Source organism: Manis javanica, chromosome 4 (assembly GCF_040802235.1).
Source record: "Manis javanica isolate MJ-LG chromosome 4, MJ_LKY, whole genome shotgun sequence".
Lineage (NCBI taxonomy): Eukaryota > Metazoa > Chordata > Mammalia > Pholidota > Manidae > Manis > Manis javanica.
Window position 1 is genome coordinate 149,358,050 of NC_133159.1, and position 26,110 is coordinate 149,384,159.

The 26,110-nt window shown below is 51.2% G+C and overlaps 4 protein-coding genes across 13 annotated transcripts in view; 3 read left to right on the forward strand and 1 right to left on the reverse strand.

Annotated features, from left to right (window-relative positions):
* Positions 1–1,032: 1,032 nt before the first annotated feature.
* On the forward strand, positions 1,033–12,916 carry LOC140849104 (septin-4). Of its 10 annotated transcripts, none has more exons than XR_012130662.1 (13): positions 3,643–3,681; positions 6,086–6,364; positions 6,707–6,800; positions 7,226–7,312; positions 7,829–7,952; positions 10,181–10,315; positions 10,428–10,545; positions 10,633–10,734; positions 10,931–11,027; positions 11,121–11,283; positions 11,497–11,546; positions 11,805–11,881; positions 12,782–12,840. XR_012130662.1 is itself a non-coding variant. In XM_073235377.1 (13 exons), the coding sequence occupies exons 1-12, from the start codon at positions 3,658–3,660 to the stop codon at positions 11,862–11,864; spliced, it is 1,383 nt and encodes a 460-aa protein (XP_073091478.1). In that variant the 5' UTR covers positions 3,643–3,657; the 3' UTR covers positions 11,865–11,881; positions 12,782–12,916. The 10 variants fall into 10 exon arrangements, 9 of the variants coding, with proteins under 9 accessions (XP_073091485.1, XP_073091482.1, XP_073091483.1 ...); XM_073235377.1 differs by having other exon boundaries at positions 11,447–11,546; positions 12,782–12,916; XM_073235384.1 differs by lacking the exons at positions 3,643–3,681; positions 12,782–12,840 and adding an exon at positions 1,033–1,245 and having other exon boundaries at positions 11,447–11,546; positions 11,805–12,029.
* A 556-nt stretch (positions 12,917–13,472) lies between these two features.
* LOC140849105 (pleckstrin homology domain-containing family M member 1-like) lies at positions 13,473–18,904 on the reverse strand. Its single transcript, XM_073235385.1, has 2 exons — positions 17,821–18,904; positions 13,473–14,135 (listed from the first exon to the last, which is right to left on the reverse strand). The coding sequence occupies exon 1, from the start codon at positions 18,843–18,845 to the stop codon at positions 18,147–18,149; it is 699 nt and encodes a 232-aa protein (XP_073091486.1). The 5' UTR covers positions 18,846–18,904; the 3' UTR covers positions 13,473–14,135; positions 17,821–18,146.
* Positions 14,315–17,029, forward strand: LOC140849106 (large ribosomal subunit protein eL39-like). Its single transcript, XM_073235386.1, has one exon. The coding sequence runs from the start codon at positions 14,317–14,319 to the stop codon at positions 14,482–14,484; it is 168 nt and encodes a 55-aa protein (XP_073091487.1). The 5' UTR covers positions 14,315–14,316; the 3' UTR covers positions 14,485–17,029.
* Positions 18,905–21,422: 2,518 nt separating the features above from the next.
* The window catches only part of LOC140848622 (leucine-rich repeat-containing protein 37A2-like), a 31,376-nt gene continuing 26,688 nt past the window's right edge, over positions 21,423–26,110 (forward strand). The window contains exons 1-3 of the mRNA XM_073232888.1: positions 21,423–21,731; positions 22,170–22,780; positions 25,135–25,206. Of these exons, the coding sequence (XP_073088989.1) occupies positions 21,423–21,731; positions 22,170–22,780; positions 25,135–25,206 (992 nt within the window). The remainder of the gene's footprint in view (positions 21,732–22,169; positions 22,781–25,134; positions 25,207–26,110) is intronic.

Genomic DNA, 26,110 nt, shown 5'->3' on the forward strand with positions numbered 1-26,110 from the left:
CCAGAGAGGTGACGTGAGTTCAAGGTCACCCAGCTAGAAAGGCATCTCCTCGGTTTTCTGGCTCGTGAATGCCTCTGATGTCTTTAGGCAGTGACACCCCTTTTGTCCTCCAGTCTGACTGTGCCAAACGCCCAATAACATCTCCAGTAGCGACCCTGTGTTTTCTGAGCCTTTCTCATCTGCCCTACCTGGGCCCCGCTCCCTCCCGCCACTGAGTTCTAACTTGATCCCAACCATGACCTCTGAGTCACAGATGGAACTAAGGGTAGGCAAACCTCTGGCACTTCCACCAATAGGGCCATGCCTATGGGCCTTAGTTTTGTCCCAAGCATCAGCCTGCCCTGGGAGAAGGCTCTTGGCAGTCAGGGAGGGGCTTGCTTACGGAACCTTCCACAGAAGCCTGACCAGCTGAGACCTGTAATACAGCTCAGGAAATCCCCAGCAACACCCCACCTCCTAAGCATCTACTTCCCTCTGGCTGCTGCTGACCCTCCTGAGCCTCCAATCCTCTGAAGCTGCTGGGGCATCTGTCACCACAGCACCACATCTGCTTGCCCAGCGTAGCCCAGGTCATGCTTGCGTTGGCCTCTCCTGAAGCCCTCCCCACTTTCCTCAGCTCCAGGCAAGGCAGCACTGCCCAGTAAAGCCCACCCAGCCTCTTCGACCAGATGATCCCTGGATAATTTTTGCAGCCAATCCTTTTTCATCTTTAATCTGGGATGCTGCACAAAGTGTTCACAGCAGCCTGGGTAGAAGTGGAGAATGTCGCACATTCCAGCTTAGGGGGTGTGGAGGGTACAGACAATGAGTAACTTGGTCATCAGTCGGCTTCACTTTCCGCAAACCTTGCGGTGTCTCGGGGGGTAACTAATGCTTTGTCTTCTACTCTTGGGGCAAACCCCGGCTCCTTCCAAAGGCTTCTGCTCCTGGGGATGCCAGGTAGGCCCTTCCTTTTTTGGGGGGACTGCCTGGAGCCGCCACGGTGATGGTGCTGCCTGAAGAGTGACCCGTGCGGCCCTGTGCTGAGCGCCTCTCCACCCTCTGCGCGTCGGGGTCTCGGGCTGTCAGGCCCGCCCCTGCGTGGCCCGCACCCGCGCCCCTCCCGGCGGAGGTGTAGGCCCCGCCCCCGGCCTGTCCGCACTCAGGCGGCGGGGCCGGCGGTCGCGCGAGGTCTGCGCGCAGCTGCTGTTGCGGTCGTTCGGGCGCTGTCCAGGCGGAGCCTGTCCGGCCAGGGCTGCAGCCATGGTAAGGCGGGCGCGGGGCAGAGCTGGGCCGGCAGGGCCGGTGGCGGCGTAGTCCCAGCGGTGCGGGGCGGGAGGCGCTGTCGCTGGCCGCGGGCACAGGCAGGCGCAGCTGGGGGACGGTGCCGCGTCGCCGCTCCCAAGTTTCTCCCTTTGATCCGAGCGGCGGCCGAGCCGTTCCCGACCCCCGGGGTGCTGCCGGCGTCCTTGGGGGCGAAGGGGCGGGTCCATGCTGGGGGGCCGGGGGCGCCGGTCGAGACACGCACGTTTGTCCCAGGAATGCTCGTCAGCGGTGAACCTAGCGGAGGGTCCCCGCCCTTGCTTGGCCCAGCAGTTACCTTGGTGACCCCTCCTCACCGGGCCACCGTGGGCTCAGGGACCAGAACCAACTTCCTTTGGAAAACACACAGGGCGGGCCCACAACAGTTGCCTACCCAAGAGGGATGGTGAGACACTTGGGCCTTCCCTCCCACAGCCTCGCAGAGGGCAGCTCCTAGGCCCTTCCCACAGCGTCTTCTGCCCAGGAAGCCCACTCCACCACCCTAGCCGGTGGGATCAGCTGTATCCCTCTGCCTCTGAGGCAGGAACCATGTGGAAGCGTCCTTCTGCTGCACCCTACATCACCCCTCCCAACCCAGGTTCCTCTGCAGTGGTAGGAGCTCATTCCTGCCACCTGCCTGTAGTGGGAGAAGAAACAGTAGCCCCAGCCAGCCTCCCTGCAGGTCCCTGGGTAGGAGGTTTTGATGTTTGGCTGTGAGAGTGCCAGCTCTCCTGCCATCCTTGCCAGAGCTTCCGCAACACATTATGCCAGGTGTCAGGGTGTCCAGGCCCCATGCCAGCTGCTCCTCCCCATCCGGAAGCCCAAAAGATTTTGCCCTCTGCATTGGGAAGCACAGGCAGTTTACAGTAGGAGGAGAACCGTGACCAGCCTCTGGGGCAGGATGTTGGCTGTGGGCAGCCTCCAGATCTGGAAAGGCCAACCTTCTGGGCTGTTGTCTCTCAAGCTGTTTCCAGGCTGAGGCCCAAGTCTTGGTGACCCTGGGACCTTCCCCAAAGGGGGGTTCCTGGGAGAGGCCAAGTGGTGCTTGTCTTTATCCATGTCCCCCTCCTTCTCCCCACATGGGGATGGACAGACTGATTGTTTCAGGGATGGAAGCCTGGAGAGCAGCGATTTCTCCAGTGCCAAGCCCAGCAAGGGCCAAGAGGGGCTTTTTCTGCCACACACTAAGTTCAGTTCAGCCAAGGTCTTGGTGCTTTCAGCTTGGCTGAGGCCACCCTGTTCCTCTGTAATGAAAGACGCTCCACCACCACCAGAGTCCTCAGCCTCAGGCCCCTGCCCTCAAGCCAGCCTGTCCCTTCGGCTGACTGGTTCATGTCAAGCCAGACTGCTCTATGAGGGTGGTCTCCTTGTGAAAGGAGATCAGTGTCCCACATTGTTTGTAGATCAGTGGGCAGAGCTCTCCAGCCCAAGAGCCCCAGTGATGCTCAGTTCCATGCAAAAAGAATGATGGGCTAACATTAATAACCGTCCTGTGACTTAAGATGCACCTTCTCAAGTTCAAAGTTGCTTGAAGTATTTGTCATCTTGGAGTACTTTCTCTGCCCAGCCTTCCTGGAAGGCAAGGAAGGGCCATTCACAATTGGACATTAGACCCTAAAATTAAGACCCTATTCAAAGTCACAAGGGGTGTTCCTGGCCAAACCAGAAGCACTGGCCTCCTGACTCCTCGTCAAGTGCTCCATCTGCACACTCCCGGCCAGGCTTCTTGATTTGTCATCTAACCAGCAACTCTGGAGCCCCCAGGATGCCAGCCTCCTGTTGGCCTGAACTCATGCCCTTCAGAGACCAAGTGCTAGCAGTTCCTCCATGAAGTTTCTGGGAGTGATGGAGTGATTTAAGTCATACAGGTCCCCATGAGTCAGAGGTCAGGTGTCCTAGGCTGGGTAGAGTCTCTCTGCGGTTTGGGTTGTCTGCAGGGAAATCTAGGGGCAGATTTCTGAAGATAGCGGGGTTCTCTTCTGGGAGAATGCAAGCGCCTTTGGGAAGAAAAGTGGGGCATTTCGGGGGAATGTATATCCAGGGGATTTTAGAATGTCCCACCCTTTTCCAGCACTGCTTAAAGTTAAGGTGCAAAAGATTGGAATCTTTGGGAGTGGAGTCTCCTAGGTGACTGTCCCTGTGTACTGATGGGCCAGGTCACCTTGGGGGTAGCTCATGACTCTCTGACAGGCCTGGTGTCCTTGAGGGTTAAGAGGAGAGGCCAAGTGGATCAAGAGCCTGTACTGCAGACGGATCAGGGGTGCTGGTGCTGTACCCACCCAGGTAGGCAGCGGCTGGCGGCGTGGAGCAGCCGTTCCGAGGAGCGGGGGACGGCAGAGAACCCAGGTGATCCTGCTGTGGCTGAGCTGTCCTTAGATGGTGGGAGCCCAGGAACGGGAGGTGAGGGGCTGAGGAAGGACATTCCACAGGGCTTTTGGCTCCCGGCAGACACTGGGGTGGAGGGCAGGTTGTCAAATAGAAGGGAAAGGAGCAAGCCAGGAAGCGGGATTACAAGAGCATCAAGATGAGGCTGTTTCTGTGTGTCAGGAACTTTGCCTGGGAGATAAAATTAGACCTTGAGCTTGCTGACGGGGAGTCTGGAGCATGGGACGTGGACTGTTCACTGGGATGGCAAGGCAGTTCTGTCCCTGCGGACAGGACTGAAGCTTGGGTGAGGTGCTGCTCTGGGAGATGGGTGGACCTGACCTGTCTTCCCCCTGCCCTGGCTGTGCTTGGGACTCAAAAGTCAGAAAATGATTCGGTCACCGGCAGAACTGGGGGAGGGGAAGGGCAGACAGGAGGTGAGGACCCCGGTGTCCTGACTCCTTGTCCAGAGCCCCTGTGGGCCCGTTCGTGCTTTGTGCTGATGACCGGCCAGGGCTGGAGAGGAGAAAGGAGCTGGGTCCCTGGTTGCTCTGCGGGGAGAATGTGGGAGCTAGGGGCCTCCCTCGCTGCCTTCCCTTTCCCCCTCCCTGCGGCACCTCTGCTCAGTCCCCGGGGAAACCAAGCAGAGCACAGTCCTCTCCCCACCCTACCCTGCATCTGACCCCAGACCAACTGCTGGGTCACTGTGGGGTTGTGCAGAGGGGCAGGATTTCCTGGAATTCCCCAGACTTTTAGCTGCCAGAAAACAAGACCTGCTGTTTTCCCTTCCCCGTTGCCATATAACCAGTCATCCAAGCGGGGACACCTTTGAGAGTGAGAAGGGCACAATAAGTCATTATGCTACAGTAAGAAACTGGGGTATATGGTCACTGCATTGTACCCCATAAATATTATGGGTGAGAAAATCCTGTTTAGCCAGGCTTGCCTCAGGATGGCATCTTCTGGTACTAAGCCCCCACATGCTGGTTCAGATTTCAGGCTAAAGGGCCTGTGTTCTTCCCCTCTGTTCAGGTGAGCCCTGGAAACTATGGCTGTAAGCAGAGTGGGGACTGAGAAGCAGCAGCCTAGAAGTGACTTTTAAGGGACTTCTCCCTCTGGCCTCCCTATCTTAATTGCATCCCTGTGGCATAAACCTGGCAACGTGCATGTCTGCCTCCCTCAGTTCTTCCCTTTGTAAAATGGGGACCTGCAGGAAGGCTGTGGCCATATTCCTCCCACCCCAACCTTAGCCAGATCTCCACAGTAGTCTGGAATAGCCCCCTGTGGCTTGGCCAATCCCCAGAGGGTGAGTCAGCCTCTGAAGCCTGTCCTTGTCCATTGTCTGGGGGTGGCATGTGGATATTGTCAGGCAGAGCTGAACCCAGCACTGCCAGGCACTCCACAAAGGGGTCTGGCCTCCAAAGGAGAGAAGCTTTAGGATCTAGAGCTGACGGTGAGACTGGGGGAAATGGCCTCTCTTCCAAGCTGGAGATAGAGTGGAACTGGTCTCTAGTGGAGCCAGCCATTCTCTGCCTAACACCCCTGTGGTTCACAGTTCAGGCCCTATACTGTGGGGTAAAGCCTAGCTCCAGGCACAGGTGGCAAGGAGTAGCTGAGGGGTGCTTCCCCCTATGTGTCCCTCACAGTTGGGGGCTGTCTGCAGCTCTGGAGGCCTGGTGTCCTCCCATAGTCCTTTACCTGGTCCCTCTCAGCCTCCCTTACCCCACACTCAGAACCCACTGCAGGCTTCTCTTTTTCTTCTGGGGCCCAGACAGCCTCCGGTGTGCCCGGGCGTCTGGAATAAGGCAGGTTGGGTCAGCTATGCTGAGCCTGAGCAGCGAGCCCTGAGCCCCGGGGTGTGCAGTGTGCACCTGAGTCCCAGAACCCACCAACCTGCAGGGCCCGCAGAGCCCCCTGCTGGCTCTGGATTTACCTGGACTGGCAACTCCCTTTTCCCCTCTGTTCCCTCCTGCCCCCTGCCCCCTGCCCCATTCTGCCTTTGTACTCTCCTTGAATCATGAGCCACATTCTGCTCAGCTCTAGTGCCTCTGTCTGCTCCCCCTATTCAAGCTGACTTCCTGGCCTTGAGGCAGTCCCTGGCCCCTGGGTTGGCCAGACCCCCAGGAAGGGCCTCCTCAACAAATACCCTGTGGAGAGGGAGCACCAGGACTGGAGCTGCTCAGTTCCCACGAGCAAGTGCCAGGGCTCTGGGTGCTGCTCAGGCTGCTCCTGGACGCTGGGCCTGTCCTGGCAGCTCGGACTGGGGAGGCGGGAACAGCTGAGGGAGGGTGATAAGCACTTCCTCTGGCTTGGGGGCTAGTGCCCTTTCTTTCCCTCCTAACCACAGGTGCTCTCCTCTCTCTCCCTTTTGCCTTCTCTGGTCTTCCTCCTTCATTCCTGTCATGTGCCCACCTACCCCCCTAACCCTCCAAACCCCCAGATCAAACGCTTCCTAGAGGACTCGGATGATACAGAACTGAACAAGTTTGTGAAGGATTACCCAGGAGGCAAGACCTGCCACCAACCAGAGGCCAGGCCCCAAATCCTGGAGCCAAAGCCCCAGGCCCTGGACCTCTGCCAGGATGACCTGGAGTTCACACCGCCCTCGTGGCCCCAGACCTCTGCCAGCCAGCAGTTCTTCTCTGCCTCAGCCCCTCTCAGCCCCTCAGCCCGGCCCCGCAGCCCATGGGGCAAGCTTGATCCCTATGACTCCTCTGAGGTAGAGCCTCCAGCCCTGCCTTTGCCTCTCAGTGGGAGGGAGCTGAGAGAGGCTGAGTGTGTGTGTGTGTGTGTGTGTGTGTGTGTGTGAGCACGTGCATGTGTGGATGTTGAGCGGGGGCCTCTTTCTGTCCTGGGTTGGCCCCAGCTCTGTGATGTCAGGTGCACTGGAGACCTGACATATCATCAGGGACAGAAGCCCAGCTGGTGGCCCCAGATAGGGCCTCAAAGGAGTCTGGCACTATTCTCTAAGGCTGGGGCAGAGATACAGGAGGGAGGGCCCTTGGGTCCTGGGGTTCTTCCTGCCTCTTGCCCTCATATACTTTGCTTTCCCGTCCACTAGGATGACAAGGAGTATGTGGGCTTTGCCACCCTCCCCAATCAAGTCCACCGCAAGTCCGTGAAGAAGGGCTTTGACTTCACCCTCATGGTGGCAGGTAGAGCACGGGCAGGGCCAGACTGGGCAGGGGCTATTTCGGGTGAGGATGGTTTGTGTGGGGGGAGGGCTATGGATAGGGAAAGGGAAGGTAGGAAGCGGCTGTGCTTTTTTGCAAAAGAGCCTGGAGCCATGGGGTACAGGGAGGTGAAGTGGTAGAAGGAGCACTTGACCAGCAGTTTTCTAGTATTTGCAGTTTTCTTTGTGACCTTGGGTAATCTCTTACCTCTCCTGGCCTCATTCAAGTGAGAAGACTGGACAAGCTGTTATGAACTCTGCTTACTTCCAGCTCTTTCTGGGTTTGGTTAATCTCCTCCTAATTAGATCTAAACAAGCAGCTCCCAACCACACCTTAGTCCAGTGGGGTTGCTTCTCGTCTGCAGATATTACCCTCTGATGGTGCTTCTGTCCTGTCTTCCCTTTCAGGAGAGTCTGGTCTAGGGAAGTCTACTCTGGTCAATAGCCTCTTCCTCACTGATCTGTACCAGGATCGGAAACTCCTCAATGCTGAAGGTAAGGGAGGAGGAACATGAAGACGGGCCAGCTGGCCGACCTGACTTGGGAAACCAAACTCACTCCAGAGTCGGGGGATGGGGCCTTCCCCAGCATGCAGGAAACCATGGCTTCCCAGAGAGACGGACAGCATCTCTCCACAGGCCTTTCCAGCCTGGCAGCCCACCAGCCAGCTCCCTAAAGATTTGGGTGCTGAAGCAGGCCAGGGGCAGGGACCAGAATTCTGTCCTCTGAGTGAGTCTCTGACCCCCAAAGGATTCCAGGAATCCAAGAAAAGAGCCGGGAGCAGAGAAGAGGCTGGGGCCAGAGCCAACAGCCACCGGCATTTCCTGTGTTGGGAAATGTTCTCCTTGCTGGTTCCCAGAGAAAAGACCCCCCAGCAGCCTGAGGGTGGGAAGAGGGGCAGTGTGGAAGAGGCAGTCTGGGCAGGAAAGCTGGTTGGGGTGGGAGGTTTGCCCTGACTGGGCAGGTCCTTGCCCTTGCCCTGGCCCTGGCCTCAGTTTCCCCCTTCTCCAGAGCGGATCATGCAAACTGCGGAGATCACTAAACATGCAGTGGACATAGAAGAGAAGGGTGTGAGGCTGCGGCTCACCATTGTGGACACACCAGGTTTTGGGGATGCAGTCAACAACACAGAGTGGTATGTCTGACCAAGCACAACCCTAGCTGCTCCCTCCCCCCATTTCATACACACACGTAGGTGCACAGACATACCCAAAATTGTTAGCAGGAAGAGGCTTGTGACCTTGAGCATGCCACTGCCCCCTAGGAGAAAGCTGTCTCCTCTGTAAAATTAGAGGGAAAGGATTAGAATAGATGATGTCTAATGTTCCTTATGATTCTGACCTATGATTCTACAATAAGGGTAAAGACACAAGCTAAGAAGAGCCTCAGAAAAGCAAACACATGTGAACACTCATAGCACAGGGCCTGACATCTACTAGGTGCTCAATAAAGGTCACCCTCTAGGCTACCTGTCAAAAGAAAAGGTGGCTGTGCCACACACCTCCCTCCACCCCCAACCCCCATCATCCCTGGCTTGTTTTTCTTTCCCAAGATCTGGGGGGATGCTTAGATAATGGCCAGACCGGAGTGAGTAGATGAGGAGACAAGATGCCACCTTTGATGAAATTAGGGTGGTGCTAAAACCCTCAGCCTTAGGAGTTCAGATCTTGATTCAGCATTAGTAACTGTGTGATCTCGGCAAATGACTGCTTCCTGGCCCCTACCACCTCACCTAGTTGATCTGAAAATCACCAGAATGATGTGTGTGAAATCAAACAGTAAAGGGCTCTTGACATTACACTCATGAATTTTAAGATGACAGTTGCAAGCCAGTACAAAACAAAAATGTAGGGCGCTTATTCAAAATCATTAAGAATTCCAAGATAGCCCCAGTAGAGAATCAAACCAAGTGTGGGCCCTTCTAAGTATGGGGCCCTGTGTGACCACACAGGTCATGTGCCCATGAAGCTGACCATGGATAATTCCCTCACAGACTAATCAGACCCTTACACACTTTTCTGTGCTCTGAATCCCCATCACATGCTTCATCATTACAGCACAAGCCTTTGAGCTCAGCACACCGGTTCATCTTCAACTTCGTCATCTGAGCCTTAAGGGAAGGGCCATTTCTTACATTCTTGGCAGGGGTAGCTGTGCCAGTACTAGCGCTGTGCTAGTACATGGTACATGGTCTCCATAAATCCTCCTGATGGGTTGAGGTGGCCTCCATGTCATCATCACCGTTCTTGCTCTAGAAAGATGTCTAGCGAACTGGGCTTGCTTTGAAACTCTAGCCCCAGCCAAGTACCTGGTTCCTACCAAAGCAAGTATCACTCCCTTCTTCAGTCTTACTTCCTCTTACTGCCATAGTAATAATAATAATAATAATAATAATAATAATAATTTCATTTGCTGGACACCTCATAGCTTATAGTGCACCTCCACATCAACCAGCAGGAATTTATTGAGCACATATTAGGGGTCCGTCCTGTGCTGGACATTTTCAGGGATGTAAAACAAGTATGAATGATCCTTGTTTCCAAGAGGCTTACAGTCTGTGGCACAGGGGTGGGGAAGTGGGGGGCAAGAGTTCTCTAACGTGTCAATCAGGTTACAAGTCAGCAAATAGGACAGGCAGCACAGTAGCAAGCATACTCTGCTGGGAGTCAGAAGTCCAGGGACTTGGGTGGGTAGAGAATTGGTTAGGCAAAATGATCTGGATTATGTCTCTTAGCTGCTGTGGGTTTAGTTTCTTCATGTTTAAAACGAGACTGATGATGCTCATAATGTCCACCTATTCGGGCACCTGTCAGTGAAGATTGAACTAGAAACCAGAAGAGCACAGGACTTCAGACTTGTTGTTCTTTTGTGTGTGTGTGTGTGTGTTGAAGAAAAGGGGAGAGCAGTGTGCATTAGTGTGGTGAAAGGGGCCTTCGTGGAAGAGGTGGTTCTTGGATATGGTCTTGAGAGGTGGAATGGGTTTGGACAGCTGGAGAGGGTGGACCCGCATGAACGAAAGTTCTGAGGCTGTACTGGGAACCTGGCTTCGGGTTGCCTCAGCTTCCATTTGGTATTCTCCTGCAGGCACCATGATATTATTGCTTTTTTGGTCACTTGGGCTCTTTCCCCCTCATCAACCTAGTTTACATGGAACTCTGCCTGTGTGCTTGGTCTGATTTTCTATCAGGACATGTGAGATGCACCCCTGTCCCACCCAGGCACCTCCTTGAAGATGTAGTAAAGCAAGCTGGGGAATAACAAAGTCTTGGAAACACTGCTCAGGCATGGGCTACCCTGCAGTCCCAGAGCTCGCTAGGCAGCCCCCATTCCCACAGTTACTGTGCTTGTCTGTCCCTGCCGCAGCTGGAAGCCTGTGGCAGAATACATCGACCAGCAGTTTGAGCAGTATTTCCGAGATGAGAGTGGCCTGAACCGCAAGAACATCCAAGACAGCAGGGTGCACTGCTGCCTGTACTTCATCTCGCCCTTCGGCCACGGGTAAAGCTCGGAGCCTGAGGCTCCTGACACCACCGTGTGCCGCCAAGGGAACAGGCTGAGACACCCGGGGAGGGCTGCCACTAGTAGGCGGTCACAGATCCCTGTTCCCCAGGCTCCGGCCGTTGGATGTTGAATTCATGAAGGCCCTGCATCAGCGGGTCAACATCGTGCCTATCTTGGCAAAGGCGGACACACTGACACCTCCAGAAGTGGAGCACAAGAAACACAAAGTGAGGGAAGCTGGTGGGGGGAGGGGAGCAGGTGGGCTTCTGGAAAATGGGGTCCCCAGAGCTGTGGGCCCCTCCTGTGTTTCCCAGATCCGGGAGGAGATTGAGCACTTTGGAATCAAGGTCTACCAGTTTCCAGACTGTGACTCTGATGAGGATGAGGACTTCAAATTACAGGACCAAGCCCTGAAGGTAGGGCCACCCTGGGGCACCCCTTTCCCAACTTGTTTCTTTCGAGCAGAAGAGGGAAGCAGAATTCTATGTAAGGGTAGGTTATTGGGTTGGGAAAGGACCCCGGTTCCCCAGAGTGAAGCAAAGAAGACGAAGATACGGCAGAAAGGAACAGGTGAGAATGGGGCTGTTGACAGGCACCCCTACCTCCTTCCAGGAAAGCATCCCATTTGCTGTAATTGGCAGCAATACTGTAGTGGAGGCCCGAGGGCGGCGAGTTCGAGGCCGGCTCTACCCCTGGGGCATCGTGGAAGGTAAAGCACCCAGCTTGTGACCAAGGTATCTCCTTGCCCTCAGTGGGTCTCCCTTACCCGTGCCCTTGTCTGACTAGCAGCCTTGCTACACAGTTGAAAACCCAGGACACTGCGACTTTGTGAAGCTGAGGACAATGCTGGTGCGCACTCACATGCAGGACCTGAAGGATGTGACGCGGGAGACACATTATGAGAACTACCGGGCACAGTGCATCCAGAGCATGACCCGCCTTGTGGCGAAAGAACGGAATCGCAAGTACGGCCAGAAGCTGAGATATAGCTGGGGGTCGGGGGGATCCCAAGCACAGCCCTGGGTGGTGAGACCAAGCCCTTACTTTGTTCTTCTGGCCCTGGGCTCAATCCAGACAGGTTCTGGGGTCCCTCTAGCCTTACCAACCCCCCTTTCCCCTTCCCCTCAGCAAACTGACTCGAGAGAGTGGTACTGACTTCCCCATCCCTGCTGTCCCAGCAGGGACAGATCCAGAAACGGAGAGGCTGATCCAAGAGAAAGATGAGGAGGTGAGAGCAATGAGGGGATGGTAGGGTTTGACAGCCTAGAAAATCCCCTGCTTGATCATAAACCTCGGTTTCTCTTGGTTTGGGCCCTGGCCTTGGCGCATATGCAGGTCTTGGATTGGGGGGTTACTGGTTCTACCCAGGGTCGCCAACCCACCTCAGGGCTACCAGGGCCCTGGCTCAAGGGATTCGAGTGTAGGGGCACTTCCCTGACACTACAGGACTCTGAAGGCCCCATTTTGATGCATGTGCTTGTTCCAGCTGCGGCGGATGCAGGAGATGCTGCGCAAAATCCAAAGACAGATGAAGAAGACCCATTAGCTGGCTCTCAGCCCTGGGTACTTACATGTCCTTCTCTCCGTCCTGCCTAAGCCAGCCCCTGCCAGCTCCTGCCACGCTCAGGCCCCTCATGCTACTTGCCACTTCGCCGTACTTCCCTGCTGCCTCCCCAGAGACTCGGAGGAAATAAAGTTTAACAAATCTCTAGGTGGTTTTGGGTGTCACTGTCTGTATGTTTACTACCTCCTGGAGACCGAGGAGATCCTAGGACCCAGTTTTGAAGGGCTACTGGTTTCTGTGTTTTTAGTAGGGAAGGGCGAGTGGGGAGTGATTTCCCCTCCCATGACAGGGTTCCGTCCCTGGCTGGAATCCAGCCTGGCTCTCCACCTTGTTGACAGTGTATCTCCTGTCCATGTTATCTGGGGCCTGAGGCTCTCTCCGTCTTCCCCACGTACAGTACTTTCAGATCTACAAAAGTTGTGAATCTGATATGTAACCTTCGGAAAATAAGGCTTCAACTGCCTACAGCCTCCTGACTTCCGGTTTCCCTCAATTGAGGGACGGGACACGCAGGATTAAGCTCTGCTCTCTAGGGAGCATGTGATAGAGCACTCAGCAAACACTGAAACTCCTGTAAGCAGCAAACCCTATAGGGAGCCCTGGGAATGAATACTAAATATGGTCATTGTCCTGGAGGAGTTCAGTACTCATTTAACAGGTATTTATTAAGCCTCAGTTAGGCTGTAGACACTGTTCCAGATCTTGGAATTAAAGGAGGGAGCACAGGCCAGGCTCCTATTTTCCGGAAATTTACTAAACAGTAGTAAAAGTTCCAACGTTCTATAAACGTTCTATATGTGAAGACATTTTGGCCCCGGGTCCTGCTATTAAAGCATTCAGGCCCACCTTCTAACTGAAGCTGTAAGGCTGAGACTGAATGAACTTTCTCCGTTTGTCAGGTTGGTGGTGTCGTGTGCCCACGGCGACCTCCGGCGGCCACCCTCGGCCCTGCTGCCGCCTCTGGCTCCCCAGGGGAAAGAGGAAGGGCGGAGCCAAGAACTGTGTCCTCGGAGACTCACGTGCCCCACTCCCCTTACCAGGAGGTGGCAGTTATCTAGTGGCAGTCTCAGCTCCAGGTGTCCCGTCTGTCAGGTGAGAGGTCTTCACTCGGGCCTGATGGCACCATCCAGGTCGTGAAGGATGTCACGGGGCCCGCCGGTGAAAAGTGAGGGTTGGGGGACCCGTCAAGGCAAAGCGGGGAAACCCTCCCGCCGCCAGCTGAAGACCGAGTGGGAGCCTCAGGCCCAGCTCCTCTCAGCCTGAGAGCCTCAGGCCCAGCTCCTCTCAGCCTGAGAGGTCTTTCCTCCCTCTGGCTTCGGGACGGGATGATCTCAGTGAGACCCAAACAGGAAACCGATGGGTGTGACAGGAAGGTCGCTCTTGTAAGGCACGGCTGTGACCAACGGGTAATGTCTCCTTTGGCCCACAAACAGTCCCAACAAGGCAGACACTTATCAGTCCCCTTGTCTGATGAAGAAACTGACGTTAAATAATTTGCTCATGGTACCATGGCTAGATGAGTGGGTAAGCTCAGTTGGAGGAGAGGGGAATGTGAAAGAAAGAGAATACATCTCATTCAAAAACATTTGGTGAGCATAAAGAAGTACCCAAGGTGTAATACTAAGTGAGCAAAGGATGTTACAAGGCAGTATGAGTCCGGTGTGATCCCAGCTTCAATAAAAGTAGATGTGTGTGTAAAGAGACACACAGAAAAGGCTGACTGCTCAAGGGAGACATTTAGGCAGCTGGCTAGCCCACCATGCTGTCCACCCACCGGCCCGTCCATCTGTATATCTAATCCTATCTACCCCTACTTCCTATCAATATCTATCTACCTAATTGCTGGTGCCTTGAACAGTTTTGTCTGTAGCCGTGAGGAGCTGCAGAGAACCATCTGACTCCTGCCTGAGGATCCAGGCATGCATTGACAGAGCTCTGCTGTCTTTCAGCACCAAGGTTTTATTCTTGGTCACTTCCCTGACATCATGGGGTCAGGCTAGTGACCCTGGTTTCCCTAGAGCCAAACTCCACCAGACAGAAGAAGAGCAGCAGCAAAGAGGAGAGACCACTCCTTTGTCACTCAGTCACCTGTGTGGCCACAACTTACCAGGCGCTTGGTGAGGTCCCAGGTGTGGATGATCCTGGCTAGAATCACCGAGGCATCATCTTGGTGGCAGATGTCACAGTAATAAAGGCCAGCGAAGGCACAGAGCTTGGGTCATACAAATGAGAAGCCAATCTGCCAGGAGCAGCCTGGAGAAGGAGGTGGGAGAGTGAGGGGCGGCGGCACGGCTGGTGGCAGCTCCTGAGTTACACAGAGCGACTAAGGCAGAGGTCCTGCTGCTTAAGGAGAGAATGAGGATCTAAAAGGACACAAGACTCTCTCTCCTTTCCTCGGCCATCTCGGTGGTGCCTGTTGACTCTGTTTCCTACCATGTGTTCTCACGAGACTTTCAGGATCAAGCAATTCCTGGCCAAGAAACAAAAGCAGAATCGTCCCATTCCCCAGTGGATTCGGATGAAAACTGATGATAAAATCTATTACAAGTCCAAGAGGAGACACTGGAGAAGAACCAAGCTGGGTCTATGGAGTCACACATAAGATGGCACACACATTTATGCTGTATCAAAGTCACATGCTCTTACCATCTCACTCCACTCTCTAAACATTTCTACTATCAGGGTAATAGGGTGTGTTTTATTAGGGAAGTGGTTTTTTCGTTTTTGCGCCTCTGTGCTACTCTGTGTATTCAGTAATAAATACATAAAACATTTTTTTAAAAAAAAAAAAGAGGACGCAAAGATAAAAACACCCGTCACTTGTATTTCCACCACTCAGCAACAACCCCCTTCAGTTGGCTACTAGTTGACCTGTACAGCAAGACACCATAAGGATTATCACCAGATTACAGCTGAGAAAATTGTGCAGAGAGGTTAGGAAGCCCGCCCTGTCACACCAGAGTTGAGTGGCACAGCTGCGACTCAGCAGTTGGGTTGGGTTGTCCCCATCTGCCTCTGTTCAGCGCTCCCAATGCTTGCACATCAGTGCCAGCCTCCTCCTCTGGATCCACCCCTCCGCTGGGGCCCAGAAATGAAAGCAATTAAGCCAGGGACTCAGCAAGCAGGGAACGGGCTGGGGACATGGGGTTGGTCACAGGGTATGGATGGGAAAGCCAGCTAGAGGCAGTTCAGTCTGGACATTGCCTGGTGCCAGCTTGAAGCCAGACCTACCTGAGCCCCCAGGACAGTGGTGCAGGGCCCAGCTCTGGCCCGTCTGCTGGAGTCCCTCCAGAGACACCAGAGGGAGTGGGGGTGCCAGGACAAAGGCAGAGTCCCTCCACTCTCTGGACTAGAAGGACCAGCTGCCTCATCCTAACCTTCACTGAATTTTTGCAAGGCTCTGTTGCAGTACCTGTAAAATTCAGCTATTGTTTGCTCTTCTGTTGAGTTTTTTCAAAGTTTAAATGACACAAGACTTTCAAAGTGCCCTGCAAACTGAAATACAAGGCAGCTGTCAGCAGCTGGCGACTGCCTGGCCACTGGGCTGTGCCTGTAATGGAAAGGAAGCCGAAGCTCTGCAGTTTCAGTCTCAGCCAGGAGGCTGGTGGGTGGGCAGACACAGGGACAGCTGCCCCCGGGCATATTCACACCCACAAGGAGAACCCTCCTCACAAGCCCTGGGGTCCTGAGCCTGACACAGGCTGCACTGTGTGAGTGTTAGTGTTAGAGGCTGGTGGGGGGTGAGGGGAGAGTAGAGCTTGAGGGTGTTTTCTGCAGGCAGCTGTGCTCTGCCTAGCTTCCGTCCTCCAGGGCCACCAACCACAGACCGCCTCCTTCCAGGTGACAGGAGCAGCCTTTCCCTTCCAGTCCCACAGGCTACCCGGGGCAGGACAGCTCCTAAACCGCTTCCAACCAGGCCTCTCGCTTTGGCACTGCAGCAGGGCAACCTCCTCACCATGTACCTGGCAGGCCCGGGGTGATGGAAATGGTGTCTGGATTGGAGAGAGGAACTAAAAATGGAACATGTAATATTACAGGTCTTAAAAAATGAGGTCTGTGGTGGGTGCTGGCACTGTGACTGCCTCGGGAAGGTGTGGGGCATTTTTTGAGTGCCTCCAACAATCCCAACCTCACCGTAAGCTGTGGACTTTGGTCCTGAGTGTCGCTGAGAGGTTCTGGAGCCAGCAAGGTCCCCATCTGGCCCTGCAACTTCTGAGCTGTGCAAACCTGGGACAGGGTTCTGCCCATCTCTGTGACTCAGTTTCTTCAGCTATGAACAGAGAAATACTGGTACCAATCTCTGCAAAGTTATTGTGAGGACTGAATGAGATGATCCAAATAAGCACTGGGCCTTGTGCCCAGCACGGAGTCAGAGTTGATGGTGATATTTTTAGGCAGGAAAATAGATATGAGCAGGGTGGAAAGAGAATAAGGCTAGGAAAGCACACCTAAAAGACCCAGAGTTAATTGCTTAAAAAGCCAGGAGCAACTTGGCCTGGAATGTTTGAATATTCCCCAGATAAGGAACGGTACCTCAGCATAGCCCATGTCTATTGTGTTAATCATGCAGGCCCAGCTTATTTTTTTTTACCTATATACTGTTTTTTACCCCCCTTCGGCCCTAATCAAGTAGTTTGTAACCTAGGCAACTAATTTAGCATGCAGGCCCAGCCGAAAACAACATAGTAAAAGGCAGGAAGGATTCCATCTTAAAAATAAGATTGCATTTTAGTAACCCAAGAAGTTAAGAGGTAAGATTCTCAACTTACTCTTTAGCAAACAGACAATAACTCAGCCCAACTTGTGGGCTGGGAAGGCTTGTTTGATATGCTCCCAGACCAAGACCGCAGTATCCCAGGGAGAAATCAGAGCAGGAAGTTCCTTGTGTTAAGTTAATTCCAAGGATTGAAAGACCACTTAACAAGTCTGTACCCCCAGCCCTTAGTCACATTCCTGAAGAATCCTTAAGAGGAGGAACCCCCCACCCTTTCAGGGCACTCCTCTCTCTTAGAAGTCCCCAGCACCTTCTAAGTACGTAACCTTTTAATCTTTCTTTCCCTCTCCAACCCTTCAGGTGCTCTCCTCGCTCAGGTGGCCTGTACTTTTTCTCTTTAAGTAACTTTAAATAAAACTTTTACTCTGCTTCACTACTGTGTCTCTGCCCTTCAGTTCTTTGTGGCGGCGGGGTCAAGAACCGAGGAAAATACACAACACTCCCCCAACAATATGACACAACAGCTGTACTGACTTAGAATAACATCCGCGACATATTCTTAAGGAGGGAAAACCATGGTGCGAACACTACATAGAGCTGTGCTGTGCAGTATGGTGGCCACCAGCCACAGGTGCCCATTTAAATTAAATAAAATGGGAAATTTAGTTCCATAGTTACACCAGCCACACTTTAAATACTCAGTAGTCACATATAGCTGCCGAATTGGAGAGCAAAGATCTAAACCATATTCATCACCATAGAAAGTTCTATTCAACAGTGCTAAGTAGTTCGAGCCTATTTTTGTAATTAAAAAAAAAATTGTGTGTACTTGAAAAGCACGCAGAAATATATGGAGGGGTACCATGTCTCTGCTCTGAAGGAATATAGTAAATATAGGAACATGACAATGAATGGGGGAAAACTTAACTCCCTGGAACTCCCTGAGCAGAGAGCAGCATGCCACAGAACTGCCACCCACAGGTCCTACCCCCGCAGCAGATGGTGGCAGGAGGGGCCCCCACAAGCCAGGGTGCAGGCCCCAGTGTCTGCTGGGGAGGAGCAAAGGCTACTGACTGCAGCGGCCTCATTTGCTACAACATCCTAGGGCTGGGATGAAGGCATACATCCTGGGGAGCCAGGCAGGGGTGGGAGCCTAAGGCAGGAACCCCATAGGAGGCAGAGCGGGGCTGGCAGGCTGCAGGTGGAGGGACAGCGAGTCAGCACCTGCACAGAGGCAGCCCTGGGGGTCGAGGCCTTTCTCCGTGGGGATGGCCACCAGGTACTGCAGCAGGAAGGCTGTCTCCCGCGTGGCCAACTTCAGCACCTCTTGGACAGTTTTCATCCAGACCCCCCCTGGGTGTCACTGCCCCCTCGGCCACCTCCGATTAGGACGCCAGGGCCTTGCACACCAGATCGCTCCACAGGGCGGCCGCCTCGGTGTTCCGGCCCGCAGCTTCAGGACGGCCTTGGCCGCGATGATTTCGAAGAAGGATGGGCCCCCGAGGCTCGTGTCTGGCAGAGCATCACGGATGATCTCAACTCCATGGCTGTCACTTAACGTCTTCTCGTTGTTTCTCACGCGGAAGCATTTCAGAGACAACAAGGACAGGGGGCAAAAAAGAGGGCGTCCTGCTCCTGACCGTGTACAGGTACGGAAGGGATTCTTTAATAGCGTCTGGCTCCGGAGCTTGGGCAGAGGACCGGTCAAACCGCGTGCCGCGGAGATGTCCGGGCTCCGTGAGCAGGTCCCAGAGGGTGGGGAGCCTGGCCTGGGGCGCCTCCGCGGGCTCCTCCGGCTGCCCTGGGTACTGCAGGCTCACCCAGTCCTCCTGCCGGGGCCGGCACTTCCGCAGGGCCTGCCGCACGCGGTCCAGCCGGTCCTCGGCCTCATCCTGGGAGGCGGCCCGCAGGAGCCTCCGGCCGCGGGAGACCAACTGGGGGCGGCCGTCGCCGTGCGCCGGCCGCGCAGACCCGCAGCGCTGCGGGAAGCAGCTCTCCGCGCACGCGCGCTCCTCCCGCTCGGGCAGAGGCGGAGCTCCAGCGGGGAGAGCTCGCCGCCACTCCGCCGTGCCCAGCGTCCCGAGACCCCGGAACGGGCTGCAGAGCCCTGGGGGCAGAAAGAGGCCTTCAGACCGCAGGCCTGCCCCTTTACCACCGAGAATAGGCCCCGAGTCTGAGGTCCGTGGTGGGTGCCGGCACTGTGGCTGCCTCGGGAAGGCGTGGGGCGTTTTTTGAGTGCCTCCAACCATCCCAACCTCACCGTCAGCTGTGGACTTTGGTCCTGAGTGTCGCTGAGAAAATAAAAGCACTCAGTCTTACATGTGGTGGATATTCAATAAATAAGAGTTTCATTCTATCCCTCTGTCTTTGGGAGTAATATATTGTTGCTGGACAAAATACTGGGAAAAGTAAATATTGGGCCTCTTCACTTGCTTGTACACTTCATGTAATAAGTTCTCCTTTAAATGATCATTAGATTTGTAATAAAAGCCTCTGGATCCATAAAAAATAAAATAAAATAAAATAAAAATCCTGTGAAGAGACCACAGAAGCCAGAACTGAAGAGGAATCAGGATTTAATGTGAATATGTAGAGGTAAATGTTTCAGCGGTGTCCTGGCCGTGTACTGATGAGTCACAGCAAACAGTAGGACTCGGAGACATTTGGCACGTGCAGTCAACTGCATCATTCTTTGGAAAATGGGGAACTTTGCCACTGGTTTTGATTGCAGGGAATTTCTGGGGCTTTTCCTGAAGTTCTCGCCCTTGGCTCTGACTCCGTATTTAAAATTTGGAGAGCAGGATTGAGGGCCATCAGAGTACTGCTACAGTTGTAGACACAGGAGGGGACACTGGCCTTTTAGGACTTCTCTCAGTCAGGATCCTGGGGATTTGGGAAATAAAGTAACTCTAGCACTAAGTGTGATTATGCTACAGCATTTGAAAACTATTATGCCTTTCAGATAAGGTGTATAACCCCAATCTCAATATCTCCTATATGTCTTGTATGAAATGTATTGCTGAAGAACCTTTCTATAAATTAAATTATATGGATGCCCTGAATTAAGGATTAAGTTTCCAAAGCAATTTCTGAAACAAAATACTAATGTATTACACTAGGATTTAAAAAAAAAAAAGAACCAGAAAATGTGTTTCATGTCTTTGAGAGCTTAACTTGGACCTTTGTGAATTGCACAGGTTTGAACTACCTGGGTCCACTTATATGTGGGTTTTTTCTTCATAAATATATTAGAAAGAGATTTTGGAGATTTGCTACAAATTGAAACTATTTAACTGTAAGAATACAGTATATAATACATAGACAAAGTGTGTGTTGATTGACTATGTTGCTGGTATGCTCAACAGTAGGTTATTAGCACTATAGTTTTGGGAGAGTCAAAATTATACTCTGATTTGCAATTGCATGAGGGTCAACACCTCTAACCCCTGCATTGTTCAAGGGTTAGCTGTATTTAACTCATGCCAAAGTTTGAGAAGTTTGTTTTGAAAGGTAGGAAGTAAAGAAAGAAAAGGTGGTTATGATGTGAAAAATGTCTTTGAAGTGTTTCTGTGCAAAATAATATTCTAAATTCAAATTTTAAATATCAGTCAAGGATATTTCAAACTTATCCAAGTTTGGCCTTTAAGAAGTCTACCTTCTTGTGAGAAAGGGATTTAGTACTGACGCTAAAGATTTCAGAAACCTGATTGTAACAACAGATTCATTTCTAAGGCCAGTTGGGAATCAACCCCACTTAAAAGCCATTACTATGTACTAGACACTAGGAATAAGATGAAGCCCCTTCTGTCTTGGTGTTTACATGCTAGAGGTTGTACCAGGCAACAAAGACTGAAATACAATAGATTATAAAATAGGGCTGTGAATGAAGCAACTGGGTGCTGGTTGCATTATTTCAAGAAAATCGTTTAACCATTCCAACTTAAACATCCTATGTATCTTCTCCATGTGTGCACACAGGGTAGACCTCCGAGAAGCAGTGGCGTTCTTGTACGTTAGTGGCTCTGATGAGCCACGGTGGGATGTGGAGGGTTTCCCACACCAATGTAGAGGGCTATTCACTAGTCACTGAAAGAGGTTTCAGACTCTCTTTCCCAGAATGGATTGTTCGCCCCCCAGCGCCCTTCCTATAGCAATTTTGGAGTCATCACTGATTCAGTGGTAGTCCTCATGTAATAGAGTGGTGAATTAACAATCAGACATGGATATACTGAGAGTTTAAAGAAAATGACAACATTTTAGAATAACTATAAAGTGTATTTCCCTCTCCACCCCCTTAATAGGTGTTTGTTTTGCAGGTAAGCTAATTTTCTTGGAAGCAGAATGTCTCAGACTTTAGCTTTGAAGAGGAAGAGTTCAGTTGCCAGGACTGGAGGAGCACTTTTGAATTTCCCATGATGCCAGACCCAGTGGCTTCCTTGGGAAACTCTGCACCACCTCCACCCTTACCCTTCTCTTAACCAACTGCCACTATCCCTGGGCTGCCAGAAGCCAGGGCCACCCAGATGTGCAGCCCAAATCCTGTCTCTCTCAGTGGGAAGGGGGTTCTGGAGGGACGTGTCTGTAGCCTTTGACTGGGGAGGGGACACTTGGACTCCCTGATTCTGAGAAAGCACTTGTTCAGGTGGTGTGGAGCCAATCTCAGCCTGAGCCTAATGTGTCATAAATGAAGGGAGGGACTAGGCAGGGGAGGGGCACGCAGTTACTAAGGATATGTGAGCATCAGAGAGCTGTCATAATGGTTCTGCTCTGGCTTAAGGGAGCTGCTCTGGTCCTCTGACTCATTGTGCCCTGGAGCCTTTGCTGCCATGTCCTGGCTGCGTTTCTGGGCCCCGTGGCTTCTTGTGTTGCTACCATTGTGGCTGCTGGTCCAGGCAGCTCAGCCTCCGGGTTGGGCCCTGGACACTGTGCAGCTGTCCCCCAGACCCCCAGGGCCAACCAAGTCCTGGTCTTCGGATCCCTCCAATCTCCCTCTTGAATTTCCCCATCCACATCAACAACTGATGCATCCTGTGGTTCCTTTCCTGTACACAGGTTCAGCTGCAGAGCTGCCCCCAGGACCAGATCTTTGGGACAAGCCTAGCCAGCATCTAAGTCTCCCAGAAGTGGTTCCGGTGGTAAGTTGAGACCAGAATCAGGTCCTAGATCTGCCTCCTTGACTCAGAACTGAGACTAAAACTATAAATGTAGATCAGGCTGAACACCAGTCATTTGAAATACTTGTTCCACCTCTAGGTAGTGATAGTTCAAAACCAACGAGGTTTATTGTTTCACCTCCAAACTTGAAGAAAGATGTAGCTCAGTATCGATGGCTTACCAAAGTTCTCATTGGAACTCCAGGCTGATTTGCAAAGAAACATCTAAAACAATTGCAGAAAGATTATTTAGCTCCTAATAGGGGTGTTGTCTATGCTAGGGAGAAGCTACCTGTAGAGTTTCTGGGCGGCCCACATCAGCCTCCAGAGGCCCCTGTGGAAGTTGAAGCTTTCTCCCAGAAAAGTGTCCCCATTCATCATGGACAGAAAGTTGAGGAGGCTGAATCTTTCTCTCCCCAGGTGGATTCTCAGGATCAGCATCCAGAGTCCTCTGAAGAGCTAGAACCACTTCCATTGAAGCAGGAGGCTTCGTCTCAGCCTGCAGAGCCCCCGGAGGCAGATGAAAACTCTGCAAACCTGCAGGTGGCCCTGGCTGAGCCTTCCTACACTCCTGAAGAGGCTGAGCCTCCAGTCCAGCAGGAAGCCCCAGCTCAGCCTCCAGAGCCCTCTAGTGGGGCAGAATCTTCTCAAACCCAGCAGGAGTCTCCAGCTTGGCCTCCAGACCCTTTTGAGAAAGTTGTAGCACAACCTCCAGTCTATGATGAGGTGACAGTTCCAGCTGTGGGGCAGGATCAACCTCAGGATTCAGACTTGCCCAGTGTCAGTGTGGAACCTGTTGGCCTGGAGCTCACCATGATTCCGGAACCTCCACCTCTAGGTCTAGAGCCGTCTGAGACAGGTTTTCCTTCACTGACTCAGAATTCGGTGATGAACACCACCACAAACAGCATATGTGAGCTCTGTAGCTGCACAGACAAGACGCTGGCGTGCGTAGGTCTCAGCTCAGAGCATAAGCTCCAGAGTGTGCCTGTGCCAGAGCCGAACGCTCACAATGGCACCTTCACTATCTTGTAAGAACCTCCTCTCTTCATTTGTTCCCTGTATCCTTCCTGGCCTGGCAGCATTTTCCTCAAGGACTTCCTGGCCCCTCATTTCCATAACTGTGCTGACTGATGTTCTGTTTTTATGTTTTGTTAACTATTCCTCGTCTTCCTTTTCCTTCTTAATATTGTTCTCTCTTCTCCAGTCTTTTACTTGTAATTGCCTTATTCTTTTTCCTTACCCACTTTTTTTAGTTCTGTCATTTAAGTCTTTAACCTCTATTTTACCATTTTCCTCTCATTTTTAGTCCATTTTCTTTATAGTGACATGTCCCTCTCCTCATTTCACTGGTTATGAGTAAAGATTCTGGAGCTAGACGGCCTGGGTTTGAACCCATGCCTGTCATTTATTAGCTTTGTGACTCAATTTCCTAATCTGTAAAGTGAGGATTGTGGTAATTACCATCCCATAAGATTGTTGTGAGATTTAGATGAGTTAATACATGGAAAGCCCTTCTATATGTGCCTAGTGTATATATGCGTATTAACTGTTATTATTTGGTCCCTCAGTTATGTCCAAAACGTTTTCCTCTGGCTTTTTAAATATAACACCCATTTTTTGCACAACCCATGGCTAAGTGTTGTGGGAGCCACAGATGAATAACATTGTCTCCAGAACCTGACAGTGATAGGTAGGAAGAAAGAGTATGCATTAAAAGGGAGGTGATAATTAAGTACTAAAGAGATACAGACTCTAGGTACTGTACTTCACCAGAACCTGTAATCACTGGGATATGGAGCTCAGGGAAAGCCACATTGGATAAGTGACAATTTTACCTGGGACTTAAAGAGTACCTATAATTTGTTGAATAAGGGGAAAAAAGCATTCAGTGTAGGCAAAGGCATGGCTGCAGGAATGATCAGGATTTCATAGACCAGTCTGGCTGTAAAGAACTGGTTAGCAAGCAATGAAAGATTTTGAAAAACCTTGACTATCAGCTATAGGGGTTTGAAAGTTGCAGTATGAGGATGGAGAGCCATGGAAAGTTTTCAAGCAAGAGAGACAAATGATTAAAGCATGGGGATTGTCTTAGATTCCATATGTAGCGTGATCTAGAGAGGAGAGCTTGATTCAGGGAGAGCAAACAGGATGTACTAGCAAAGCCTAGGAGTGAAGTGAAAAGGGGCTGAATCAGAATGGTTGCACTGGGAGTACAAAGAAAATCCTGAGAGCACAAAGGAAGAGAGACAAAGGAAGAGTCAGCAGGTCTTTGTAAGTGACCGACTAGAGCTGGAGTTTGGGATGTGCAGGAAAAGAGAAAAATCAAATCTGATCTAAAGTTTCTGTCCTGGGTGATGAGGAGAGTGATGGTGGTAGAACAGGGGGAAGTACAGCAGCTGGGAAGGAGAGCCCGTTTGCGGGAGACAGTTCAGTTGTAGGTGCCTTTTATTGGTGAGCGTAAGGCACGCAGAAGGCTTCTGGCTGAGTGGGAATTTCCACTGGGCAGGGGAGCAGACAGGTATCTGATCTATTTCTGACTGCCCTGAAAAATAGGGAACTTCTTGCTGAGGGAAGAGAAGCTAAAGGGAAAGGTTCAAATCACCCAGAGAGGTAGTGGTTGAAACTTAACCTCAAGCATTTAACAGCTTCTTTTAAACACATGCAGTTTATGGATACATTCTCCATGTTTAAAAAAAGGAAAAAGGCACAGAAGTATATAGGATAAAATGCGGAAATCCCACTCCACCCTGCCTACCGCCCATAAGATAACGCCTGTTACCATTTTGGTGTGTGTCCTGCCTTCCAGTCTCTTCCCTTTTCACTTCCCCCCAGGGAGATAGTACATTACTCCTTGCTCGGTGATTTGGGCGTTTCCCTCGGCACTGTCTCTGAGAGATCTTTCCATATTAGTCCCTCTAAATTTTAATTGCCCTTCTTCTAACAGCTGGAGAGATCTCAACAGTGGGCACTGAGCCAAATCTTTGGTATTACCTGGCACAGGGCTTCTTTATATTTATTGTTCATGATAAATTTTTGCCATTTTTTCTGCTTAATTGTTTATCATTTTCTCTTTGGAAGGAGTCATTTGAGATACCTACATGATTTTAGGAAAAAATACTTACTTTCAAGGTAATTAACTGGTATTATCTGGACAGATAGGAAGTTCAGGTTCTGAGGAGAGATGCCTTGTTGTTTGTGCCCCGTGTTGTATCTTTATTAGCGGTGCAAACTGGGAAGCTGATGGCTGTGGACACTAGAAAGCTGGTATTTTCTGCATTTGAATATTCCCCTAGTTGCCATGATAAGGTTGCCATGATTCTTTTGCTTATTCTGTTCATTCTTTTCCTACCTATTCAAGGATATGAACTGTGTTTCTTCACAGAAATTTCCAAGGAAACTCTATTTCTTACGTGGATGAAAATACATGGAAGTCATACACTTGGGTTGAGAAACTGTGAGTATATTCTCTCCAAATATGAACACGAAAAACTAACTGCATTGTAAGATGTTTCTTGGTCCAGAGTTTTGAGGTCAGTAGCTCTGAGAAAAGGTATTTCCTCTCCATATCTCAAATCGACCTCTACTGATTGCAATTCTGTTTATTTTAAAAACTAAAGTTGGTGGATTCTCTTTAAGAGTCAACTTAAACTTACTTGCCAGTATGCAAGGAACACACGATTATACTCTCAATATATAAAAATGAAATAACAGGAAGAGTGAAAACCCTCTTGTACCCTAATCCCCCACCCCTGAGGTAACCACTACTATGAATTTAGTGTATATCCTTCCAGACCTTTGTCCATGCATTTTTCTACATAAGTATTTACAGATAGCAAAATAGGTTTGTTGCGTGATTTTCTTAGATTTTCTACATGAAGGGTAACATCCTATGACTGAATTCTTTCACTTTTTGATACAATTTAGATTTCTTCCCACTGCATACAGGGCTACCCCATTCATTTAAACTCCTGCATAATATTTTATGGTATAGATTTATCACAGTTATTTCTTCCTGTATTGCTGGATGTTTAGATTATGTTGTTTTCTTGTCACATGCATCACTCCAATGAATATCCTCGTACTTGTATCTTTGTCAACATGAGCAAGTATCTCTGTAAAAGAGATATCTAGAAGTGGAATTTTTGGGATTAAGACTATGTAGATAGAAAATCTGAATTGCCCTAAAAACGGTTGTGCCAATTTATACTCTAATCAACAGGCCATGACAGCTTCATTTTCCTACACCCTCTACCACTGGGTATTTTTTGGCTGATGACTAAGAGGGGCCCCATCTGAATTTGAATTTTCCTGATTACTTGGGAATTTAAATATCATTATATGCCTACCAAACATTTGTA

What these genes read in the sequence shown, in the direction of transcription:
- LOC140849104 (XM_073235377.1), top strand. Translation starts at nt 3,658, where the DNA reads ATGGTGGGAGCCCAGGAACGGGAG. An exon ending in ATCTCGCCCTTCGGCCACGG is followed by an intron (nt 10,316 to 10,427) that starts GTAAAGCTCGGA and finishes CCTGTTCCCCAG; the next exon opens with GCTCCGGCCGTTGGATGTTG. An exon ending in CCCCTGGGGCATCGTGGAAG is followed by an intron (nt 11,028 to 11,120) that starts GTAAAGCACCCA and finishes CTTGCTACACAG; the next exon opens with TTGAAAACCCAGGACACTGC.
- LOC140849106 (XM_073235386.1), top strand. Translation starts at nt 14,317, where the DNA reads ATGTGTTCTCACGAGACTTTCAGGATCAAGCAATTCCTGGCCAAGAAA.
- LOC140849105 (XM_073235385.1), bottom strand. Translation starts at nt 18,845, where the DNA reads ATGGTTGGAGGCACTCAAAAAACGCCCCACGCCTTCCCGAGGCAGCCA.